We start from the raw sequence: 12,039 nt of genomic DNA on the forward strand, positions 1-12,039 counted from the left end.
TTTGCAGGGTTATTTTGACAGATTTAAACAGTTGTGCATCATGAATCTTTTCTCTTCGGGTCAGTATTTTTTCTTAATATCAAGAACAAATTTGTGATGTTAACTTGTTCTATTTAACCTTATGCAACCAAGTGAGGACAACAAAAAGTAGAATTAGGTCAACCTTTACCAGCTGTCACTTCAAATGAGTGAACACATGAATGGACCAATAATCAAATCATTGTATGATATACATCAACCGCCCTTCACTCAGCTCTAATTATGATCACTTCGGTCTTTATAGCCTCATTTACAACGTACTTTTGCAACAACTATAATTTAACTCAAACTCTTGAATGCTTTGACTTTTAACGGACTCAACAACAAAACTATTCAGACTGTTTCTATTAAAACTAGAACAGATTTTGCACTGTATCATTCAAAATGAGTATATATATTTCTCATCGGCCGACTTCTGTACTAAACATGGTAATCTAGATGACACTGAAAAAATCCTCTGCATTGTACAAACATATTATTCAGAAATTCAGAAAGGTCAACCTGCTTGTGCCTTATTTGGCCAAGTGTTATGGTATCAAGGTTTCTATAATGCTGAAAGATAAACATCAGGACATCCCCTCAAGTAAAGACTTTTCCTGTGTTGAGATGTGTCATATAGACCCAAACCATTGACTGTGTTATACTGGACTAACAGTGGTAGAGAATGACTTTGGTCTAACACAGTGTAAATACACTGTGAAGGAGTCCAGCATTAGTACCCTGATGCAAACTGTGCAAATTAAATTCTAATACATGTCTTAATCTGATGTTTATTCAAGCACAAATTAATTTTTCATTAATATTATTAACTCCATAGTTGAGTGTCTCTTATTTTGTATCTTCTGAAGGTTGACATCAGTTCATCAGTTCACAACGCAATGTTTTAATCAGTACATAGACACTGCACCATAGAACAGAGCTCAATACAATGTTAATTTTGTTTATGAAAAAACTCAGGGCCGATTTTAATAATCATTTATACATCAGTGGGCTTTCCTGGTCAAAGAACCTTTGTACTGTGATTCCAGAGTAATTATTGTTATGATAGACAGTATTTTTACATTTTTGTTGTAATGGAGAGTTGTTACACAGGTACAGTAAGTTTGATAAAGATGCAATCCACACATTAAGCAAAAGAGAACAAGCAATCGAGTTCAACCACTGTTACCAGTACAGCCCAAATTTAAGAGATTTTTTTATAGTATAAAGGAATTAAAAGGCCACAACTCTGGCTGACCTAATTCCAGGCCTAGGATATAAAACGAAGAGATCACAAAGGATCAGTCAACGATTCCACCATTCACAAGCGAGTATGGATACATTTACTGCTGCATTTGATTTGATTTTTCACTTTGTAATATTTATTCGACAGCTGTAGTAACTCTAAACCTTCTTCTGATATTTGATAACCTAAGTAAATATGAAGCTATGTTCACAACTAAACAACCCAACAGGCTGATACCAATATTTTCCAAGTGTTTTTGAGTTAGATTACCTGTAGTATTCATAATGTTTTCTTTTGAGTTTCATTCCTGATGGCCTGGAAATGTTTTGTATTAAGTTGTCCTCAAGGTTTCCTAGTAACGGTCACACCTGTGCATCCTTTAATGAAAAATGGAGGAGTTTTGAGACTGTTCAAGTTGGAGTCGAGTTTGTTTTGAATAAATTTGCAGTTGCTAAAATTATATGTTATTTTTCTGTAAAGCACTGTTAAAAAAAATATTAAATGTACACATTTACTGACTTTCATTTTTCAGGAAGCCATGAGGCGTTGATTTACAGTTTTGGTATTTTATCTGATCCACAGCTAGAGAACACAGGTTTAATGATCCAAATATCTAATACCAGAAACCCCTGATAAACTATAACAAATATATAACAAATAAAGAGAACTTTTCTTTCTTTACCAAAGTTGTCAGAGTAAGTGTTAAGTGTTGCAGTGTTGACGGCCCTACTTTTCTTCACCATGTGTCTGAGGTTGGGACATCTCCATTTGAGGTTTTTTTTTTTTTTTTTATTGGCACCACAGATAATCATGAATTTGAAAGTTTAGCTATGAGAAACTTTTTTTTAAGTTTAAAGGTCATTGAAACTGTTAGTGCAGTCTGCAGCCAAAGACCAAACACAGTGATCTATTTACATGACATTTCTTAAATAGTGCATGAATGAATGCATGAATAGTGCATGAACAACTTGGGTATGACTGTGTTAATAAACTCTTTTAAGCTATTAGAACATATTCAGCCTTCTGATTTTGGGGTTTTGTGTGAATTTGTTGCCTCCTCAAGTATTTTAACTTAAAAATTTTGTATGTTAAAAGCTTCTTTAGTCTTAAGGGGAAGATGAACAGGAGTCTTAAGCAGACAGGCACAGACATTTTGTTTGCTGAGTGTTCACCTCATAATGACTTGTATCCAGTTGTTTTCTCCAGATCTCTCAGGATGTTTTCTGATGATCAAGAAAACAAAACGACAGACAGGTTGACTCTGAGATGGGTCAGGACACAACAAGCTGTGATATCATCTCTGATGAGGTAAGTGAATCCTGTTTTCATGTTTGTTTTTTGCTTTTTCAACTTCCAGAATATACATTTTGATGATCTAATGAGTTGAGGCTGTGAGAAAACAGCTGAAGGAAACTTGTTGTCACAGAGGACATAAACTATGCGGATACATGTCTGCTTAGATTCTGCTTAAACACAACAGTTTGACAAATTCTCCCTTTAGAGACTACATAAAAACAAACAAACACAGGCCTAATTACTGTTTCTGAAATAAAAAGAAATTTCCTGTAAAGGCTCTTGTATTTCCCCAATAGTACCACAAGAGGGTGCAATTTCTTTCTTTAAACATCATAAGAAAGTTTATTTAATCTTTCCTATTAAAATGAACATCTCTAAGAGTTTAAATCATTACAGACATAATAATAGTTTGGGAATGGTTTTGTGAATACAGGTTTAAGTGAATTGAGTGTTAATATTGCAATCTTCAATATTTTCATTCATAATTCCAGCATAAGGAATTAAAAAAAATATATTAGAACATATAAAATCATGTTTTTCTGTTTTAATTCAAGTAGTTAAAAGTAATCAGGAATCAGTATACTGTCTGTAAACTTATTATAACCACTTTAATCCTGAGTCAAACTCCAGCCAGGGTTCATGCTGCGTTTGTGTTTCAAAGGGCCAGTTTGCACTGTGAACCCAGCTCACATCATGCTAACACTCTGAAAGGGGACCGTGTGAACTGCTGCGGTTCAGGCTGAGGGGGGCGCGCCAAGCCAAAGGATTGTGCCCGGGACCCTCAGAGGTCACCACGGGTCAGAGCGCACAGCCTAACAACACACAGACACACACATACACACAAACTCTCATAGCCAGGGACAGAGAGAAAAATGTGAAGCTGCTGTTACCAATTAAGCTCTATTCAATGTTTGCTCCTGTAACATGTGCAGAAATTAATGTGATGAAGATTTTAAAAAGACCAAAGTTTGAGAGAGCTGCTGTTATCAACAATTTATTAAACAGAAAAACCATTAGTTTATGGTCAAAGTGGAAATGAATGTTTCTATCTAAAAAAAAAAAAAAAAAAGTCAGAGTTAAAATGTTTAATTACAGCAAAATAATGATGTAACACATTTTCATTTTGTTCTTTTACTGTAAAGATATTTTTAGTGCATATTTTGATTGTACAGTAGTGCTCCCCTCCCAATTCTCATTTCAAGTATGAGAAGATGTCACTGCTGCTGCCACCTGATGGCTTCAAAGATTCAGTAAAAAAGAACTTTGTAATCTGGATGGTTTCTCACTCTGTACTAGATGAGAGAAAAGCCAATTCTAATCAATTCAATTGACTACTGTGTGTTGGTGTTTTAGGCAAGATAAATTACCAAAAAGGTCAATGACCTGAGTGTCATCATTCACTGGTAACCGGATCTGCCTATGCTGAAGTGCAGTCAGGTGTATGATACAGAGAGAAGAATCCCCCAAATACCTGCATTCACAGTAAAACGGATTTGTAATCCAGTAATGTTCACTTGAATGCTGTGGTAAGTAGTTAATGAGACAGATCAATATAAGATGCATATAAGAGACAAAAAGGCAATGCAAATGTGTTTTCTTCTGATCTCAAACAAAGCTTGCTGTTATTTGTTAATAATCTGTTTCTTGTGGCATAATGTTGTTACTAGGGCGATTTTTATGGTAAACGTGACTTTTTTTTTTCATTCATTCATTTAGATGAATTCGTACTGCAAATCTATACACAAAACTCATTTATCACCAGGTTTAAGAAAAATATCGTTTTTACTGTACACGAGAGCCATTCATGATCAACTTCTATGACGTCACGTGCAACATAAATTTTAAGAAGTTGGACTAGTAGAAATAAAGAAAAATGCACACTTTTACAAATTGAACCTATTAAGAAAAACTGTACTTATTGTAGAGTGTGGTTAATACTATGCACAAGTGGATGGTTTTGCATTTGACACCATATTTCAAACTACTACAAATCCTTTAATCATAACTATAACGTTACCATTTGGAAGTGCACTGTTAAGCAAAACCACTAATGTTGTGCTTTAGTGTAAGAAATCAACAGGAGACAGGAAAGACGTTTTTGCAGTGAAACACATTAGGCGTTTCATAACAGATACGGCTTTAGTCAGAACATTAAAAAAAGAAAAAGAAAAAGAGAGATATACAACACTCAAATCACAGAACAACAAACCCTGACGCATCACTTGGCTTCGTTTTGACGCAACACTTGGTATTACAAAGTCGCTCAGTAAAAACTTCCAGTATTTCTTTCAGGTTTTTAAAAAAAGGACCAGCACACAAGTCCCCCCATTTTTTTCAAAGGCAAACATATAAAAAGTGTTAAAAACGGCACAGTCAAGTAATTGGATTTTATGCCCCCGTCCCGCTCGCTCGCGCTTTTCTCTCCATGGTGCTCTCAAACTCTCCAAACTCTTCAGATGTCTTGTGAGCCTTTCTTTCTCCATCTCCGCTGCTTTTTATTCTTCGACATCACTCACAGGATCAAATATATCCCAGCAAAGGGAAAGTTTCCAGATTAAAACGTTCTCAGTGACAAAAAGAGAAAGCAGAAGAATTGGAGCAAACTGTTTTGGCGCATGAGAGCAGTTTGAGTCTGTGTGGAGCGCACACAATAAACCTGTTGTTAACCTTGCTGTGAAAATATGTTTGAAGAAAACAGCCAATTGTTGTATGAAATGTATTCAAGTATAAAATAATGCCCTTTGTTTGGGGGGAAAAACTTGAGCAATGTGAGGGTACAAAAGTCCCCTGTGGCATTTACTAGCAGCCTTTGTGCAGTTTGCGCTTTGGCGTCTCCACTTGGCGCATTACCCAGGCCCCTTTAAACGCGATTGTTTCTTTCTTTCTAATGACATTTACCGGATCAAAACATGCTGTTAATTCGATCAGAAAGCTTCACCCTTCATAACAATGGCAGTATAATTTCTCCCAAAGTTTGTTAAGTTGACCGAAATTAGGCAAATGAATAGGGGTCTCCAGGCTACCCATCTTGCAGGTGACGGGGAATAATGCGCGTTCACACCAGCTGCATTCTTCTTTATTTCTCCCTTTCTTTCACAGCATTATTAAAATTTAGGCCAATGAAACTATTCATTCGACTGAATAGACATTTTCTTATAGGATAATAGGATACAAATTGAGCCTCTCCAAAGAGTCTCCAGTGGTGGGTAACCCTCGTGTGCCAGAGGCTGCTGGAGACGCTGGCCCTGACGCAGACGACGCTCGTGTGCCAGGGCTAATCACACACCTGCCGAGGAGTCCAACAAAATAAAGAATGTAAACAAAAAGCTTGCCATCTCTCATAAAAGATGGACGTGTCAGCAAGTCGTGTGAGAAACGCGGAGAACAAACGGGGGGACTCCGTCTCCAAAAGATCTCCCCTGAACTTGGCGGAACAGCCTATTAAAGGCTTACTTAATTACTCTAATGACACTGGACAGGCCTTAAAACTCGGACCCGGCTTGGAAGAGAGTTAAGATCGCTTGCTGGGATTTGTAAACAGGCGATCGTGTGAGAAACGCGAGTTGGAAAAAAGAGGGTTTCTTTTCTCGCCGGCTTTGTTTTCAGTGCGCACAGTGCGCCCCGCCGGATCAGGCGATCCCAACGCTCACTTCTTATTTCCCGCCTGGGTTGTTACTATGCAAATAATATTCCAAAAGTAATCACGTGTCTTTTGAAAAGCCACGTGGATTAACAAAGCAGGTTTGCCCCCCTGCTAGCCCATGGCTTTAGATTTTTACTATTTCTTTAACTGATCCTAAATGCACACATTTACCCAATGCATGGCTCTAATCCCATGGAATAATTTACGCCATGAATGCCACAGTCCCCTGGATCATCCCTTTATAAGGACAGGCTTTCCCATCAAACCTCAGTCTTCTTCATCTCCTGCCAGAGAGACACGTCTACCCATCGTCCAGCTCAACTGATTTTCACCAAGTTTTTTCGGAAATTCATCCATGGCATCAAAAATGAAAGACAGAAAGGTACGGGCTCCACGTGCGCTCTGCTCCATGAGGACTACACTGTTTTTGACTCTGCGTCACTTTTGACAATTTTGAGTTACTTTTCGGGATTTCTTACTTGAGTTTTTACGTTGAATATTGTTTTTCTTAACATTTGAGCCATTTCTATGCCAATACGCGGGAATATCTCGCTCACTGGCTTTGTGGCACGCGTTACAGGATAGCTATGGCGCGCTTCAGATGTCTCCTACATAATCTCGCACCCAAATATCATTCATTGTTTATATTATCAGTTATACAACCTTGTGATTGAATACATTTACTAAAATGAGTTTTCATACACCAAGTCGGCTCTATGCGTACAGAAATATCTCAGAGCGCGTGTGTCAGCCGCGCGCTCTGGAGCAGCAAAGCGCGCGGTGCGCAAAACTCTGTGTGTTTTAGATTCTGAAGAGGACTTGTTTCTTAACAATAATGCGTTCGTCGCATGTTGATTTGTCCTCTTTCTGACTGAAAAAACATCCGTACTTGATATGTAGTTTTGTTTGACAACTATTTTTCTCTTCCTTATTTCCACAGAGAACTCCTATCTCTCATAAAGTCATCGAGAAACGAAGAAGAGACCGCATTAACCGCTGCCTCAACGAACTAGGAAAAACTGTACCCATGGCGCTGGCAAAACAGGTACTGAACAATTTAAATTTCGTGTTCTAGATCCCTCAACCATGTTGTAAGGATTCAACATTGCTGTATGCAGACACACGGATGATTCTGAAAAGTAAATTTGTTTATGGCATGTTTGCGGTCAGACATTTCAATAACGCTGTTTTTCTTCCATTATTTGACAGAACTCTGGAAAACTGGAAAAAGCTGAGATCCTCGAGATGACAGTTCAATACTTGCGCGCGCTCCATTCAGCTGATTTCCCCCGAGGGCGAGAAAAAGGTGCGTAAAGTTTTCAGAGCTCAGACATTTTACGCATCTCACCCACACATTTCTGGTAGCCTGTGGACATCTATTCAAACTTAAATGGATGAAAAGGACTGTTTTTTTCCTTCTAATTCGTAATTTTAAGATCACTTTTGCTGTAGACACATTGGTGCGAGTCTGAATCTACGCAGCAGTGTGAGACACCTCAAAGAAACGCTGCCTCAGAAGTTTTTAGTGTTGAACTTAGAGAGGGTTGTAATTGCTGTTCGCTTCTCTTTGCAGGTGAGCTTCTGGCTGAGTTTGCGAACTACTTCCACTACGGATACCATGAGTGCATGAAGAACCTTGTGCATTACCTAACCACAGAGGACAGAGCTGAAACCAAAGACATCAAGTACGCGCGGATCCTCGCCTTCCTACAGTCCAAGTCCCGGGTGGTCACCGAGCCCGTGTTCGGCTCAGTGGGCTCGATGCCGGAACCGTGTGACTTCCTCAGTCAGCTGCACTCCTCCCCAGAACACCAAAGCCACAGCCCTTCGGAGACCGTATACCAGCAGAGTCCTCCGGGACACTTCTCATGGCACGGCTCGGCGCGCAGCCCGGGCATCTCCTATCCAGCAGTGCCGCTCTCTGCGCACACACAGCAGCACGCGGGATACTTGTCACCCGTGCAGGGACTCGATCACCACTACTTCAACTTCATCGGTCACACGCACGCGAACGCGTTCAGTTTGCACAGCGCGCAGCACGCCATGTAGAGATTTCACTGTTTTATTAAAGTTTTTTATTTATAAACTGTCTATATGTGTGAATGATGGAAAGAAAACATGTACATTTTGTAAATAAATATTTCTGAATACAACTCAACTTGTTTTGTCATCTGCTTGAATCATTTGGTTGATGCTTTTAATGCGTAAATTCAAATATAAAAGAGACTACAAATAATAGTGTTCATTTATATTTGATTTTTCATTATAGACATAAAACTTTACAGGAACAGAAGCTTGAGGAAATTAAACTATTGCTGAAAAAAACGGAGCTGAATTGTGTTCTTTGTGGAAACTAACGTTGAACGTGAATTTTGAACCATTTGGAGACGGCAAGCTCAGCCCAACTTGATGTAACACATTGACACTTTTTAACCCAGTTGCACAAGTTTCAAATATTTTCTCCAGTTTGGTCTGATGGCTGGTTTGTGGTGATCATTTTAAGGGATGTCAGGAGGCTGCCACTTACTCCTCACTTAAACTATCAGATATACATTTTGACACTGAAAATGAAACGTGTATTTTTAGGATCCTGAGGAATTAAAGAGTAAAGCATCAAAATCAGGATCAAATCTGACTTCTTAGCAAGCTTAAGCCAAGTTTATGGAAATGAGGTTGACTATTCACCAGCACTAAAGAGAGATCTTCTAAATAGATGTAAAAGTTGGTTCTTATTTACAACTTTGTTATCTTTTCAGACTCACACATGAGTGACAAAATGTCAGAAAATTTCTGTCCAACAAGGGCAGAAAATATGCAAGCTTCACTTTCTAAAGAAAACAACATATTGGGAACATTAGAAAAGCTTTCTGCCTCCCACAGAAGGAGGAATTACTCCAATAAAAGACACCTGTTTTTGCCAAGCTTGTGTCCAACACATGTGACCACAGAGTCTCGAAAACTGCATCAGACCTCTTCCAGGCTCCTTCTGCGTTTCTTTAAGTAAGTTGTACGGTGTTTGATTGTTAGAGGAGAAGTTTAAAGAAGGAGAGAGAGGGGGAAATCCTTGCTGTTTTCTTAACTAAGCAGGCCCATTGTGGAGCATCTGAAAGGGGAACAATCTCTGCCTCCTTCTGCTTAATCCTTGAGTGATTACGAAGAAAAATAATCATCAGCATGAAATCAAAGTTTCTCTCTGAAAAGACTTTAAGAAAACAGTTTTTTCTTGACAGTTCCCCTTTGAAAAATCAACATAAATCATCACACATCTCCCTTTTTGACGAGTTTTGAGCAAAAGTACCAGGCTACTTTGATAAAAGATGTCACACAAGGTGTGTTTTATGTGCCTTCATATTTTTTTGTTTACATGCTTGGACATGATTGATGAATAACTAATTCCACATGACAAATGCATGGATACGCCCATATTAACCGCATGAATAGTTGAAAAAACCCACATTAACCAGCCTTTGACCAAAAAAAGAGACATGCAACAAGAGAGCAAATAAAAGAAAGACAGTATCCATGCAGAAGGGTGAAAATGACAAAGACATTAAAGAAAAAGGCTTTAAAAGAACACTTGGATCCCTGAGGGCCCAATATTGGTAGAAATGGTGACTGAGCAGCAGGAGAAAAGACTCATGTTCAGCCAGATGAAGGAGATTTATCCACAGCACATCACATGAATAATAATAAATCATGCAGGAATAAAAAGAGGACTCAGGTCATGTTTTGTCATGTAAACTGAGCAGTGAAGGAAAAGCTTTGGTTTGAGAATGTTTGTCTTTCACATTAATATCACATGTTGAACATTAACAATACAGTCTTTTCAGAAATTATTCATCACTGGAGCGTCAAAAGAATTTGACTTCACTGGGATGGCAGCAGGTGGGTTTAAGAGACTTTTTTTTTAGCAATTTGTAAAAATAAAAAAAGAGAGATAATGAAGGGAAATAACTTAGGACATTATTGATGGATATGTTTTTTTATTTTAGAGTTGATCAGAATTTTGTTAAAAACAAAAAATGAGGTGAAAAGATACATCATTTTACAAAACCTATTAATTTTAAAATCCAAAAAAAAACTATCTTTCTATGATGATTTTTTGGAATGTCAAGTTTGTAAAGCTTTGTCACATTATCATTATTTTTTTAAGAGGAAGATAAAAAGTGCCTTGTATCGCTTCCTTTCTTGAGATATAGAAATACAGGTAGATATAACATATGAGAAGCCTGATGTTGTGATGAGCCTTTATTTCCAGAAACAGTTTTTAATTTCTGTATTCCATCTGTGATCTCGGTCAAGGCTCGGAAAAGATAGCAGCTCTCTTCCCATGAAACATGGAGTTTTTAATTAAAAGAAACAGAGAGGAGTTGAAAAAAAGTGAGTTTAAAAGTTTGAGGCCAATAATGTAATAATAGAGGTTGGAGTTCCTAAATGTTTTTTTTTCTTCATTGGTTTCGTATAGTCACAGTGTGCTGGGCAAAAAGTTCACTGTGAACTGTCAGGTTTGCAGGACGGGTTGTATTGACAAAATTCCAGTTGTAGCTTACAAATTACCTGACTGTGGTTGGAAATTAACTTCATAAAATCCATGTTTCATTGATGAGTTAACCACTTGGGAAGGATCATATTGTGACAGTAAGTTTTACTCCTCCTTTTCATTAGTTTACCTCAGTGGTTCCTAAACTTTTTGCAGCCTGTACCCCTTCAGACATTCATGTCCCCCCTACTCTCATGCACTTATAGCAGCTAGAAAAATTAAGTGTCTGTAAGCCTGCTGCCACCCCTACCTCCCACATTTAGCATGCATAACATACAAATATAATTTCTTACAATGATTTTTGTCTCACAAAACAGATATTCTTACTTGTATTTACAGTGAGCAACATCAGTTCACTTGTGAGAAAAAGTTAAATTACTAGAACATATTCATCTAAGAACATGAATCTGTTAAAGTACGAACTCACCACAGTTTAAGTGAGGAGGGCGTCTGACTGAACACGTTGCTATAAGAATCTTTTTGGGACAGACTTCCTTCTCCAAAATGCCTCAGGAATCCAACTTCCAGCCCTTCTGTCAACCCTTCAGGTCGTTATCAGAGCTCACAATACAAAAGTTTGCCAGTTTGAACTTAAGCTACTGAAATGACTGGTTGAAACCTGACAGGTATTCAAAAGGCAGCAAATATGACAACTAATAAGAAGATATATATGAAAAAAAAAATTCTGAAAAATAAATGAAAGTTAAAAAAAAAAATCAGGCTGTTTTCAAATCAGGTTTTTATTTTCATTGTTGTGCATACCCGCAATGTCACTTCCCCTGGGTGTGTGAGTACCCCAATTTTGGGAATCACTGGTTTACCTGATCACTGGTAGATGCCAGCCAATCAGTTGGCAAACGACCTATTGCTGATGCTATGTTAATGCAGTGAAGAAAACACCTCCCACAAAAGTCTGTAAGTAAAGCCAAAAGTTCTGCTTTTGAAAACTACTTAAAAAGTGAAAGTATACAATAAGCTACGTAACCAAAAATACTTGAGTTAATGTAATTGAGTAACTTCCAATCCTGATAAATATTGTATTTTCAGTGGGTTACATTTGTCCAAGGGTTTGACGAGGTTTGCTGTCACGTATGGTTATGAGAAAGTGACCTCACGGAATACTGTTTACAGAGCAAATGTGACATCTCTCTCACAGGGGACCAATGAATTGTTATCAAAAGATACAACTACAGCACAACAACACACCACCTTTATAAAAGACTACACAAATTAAGTAAAAGAGCCAGGGCCACACAGGGCACATGGATGCCCATTCCCCGCAGCAAAAAAAAAAAA

At 38.0% G+C, this 12,039-nt stretch overlaps 1 protein-coding gene across 1 annotated transcript; it reads left to right on the forward strand.

Annotated features, from left to right (window-relative positions):
- Positions 1 to 6,451: 6,451 nt before the first annotated feature.
- On the forward strand, positions 6,452 to 8,319 carry helt (helt bHLH transcription factor). The gene is made up of 4 exons (XM_074662617.1): positions 6,452 to 6,585; positions 7,144 to 7,248; positions 7,413 to 7,509; positions 7,777 to 8,319. The coding sequence occupies exons 1-4, from the start codon at positions 6,559 to 6,561 to the stop codon at positions 8,250 to 8,252; spliced, it is 705 nt and encodes a 234-aa protein (XP_074518718.1). The 5' UTR covers positions 6,452 to 6,558; the 3' UTR covers positions 8,253 to 8,319.
- The last annotated feature ends 3,720 nt before the right edge of the window (positions 8,320 to 12,039 follow it).

Source organism: Halichoeres trimaculatus, unplaced genomic scaffold (genome assembly GCF_033239565.1).
Source record: "Halichoeres trimaculatus isolate MK-OKI-2021-1 unplaced genomic scaffold, fHalTri1.1 fHalTri1_scaffold_2, whole genome shotgun sequence".
Taxonomy (NCBI): Eukaryota; Metazoa; Chordata; class Actinopteri; order Labriformes; family Labridae; genus Halichoeres; species Halichoeres trimaculatus.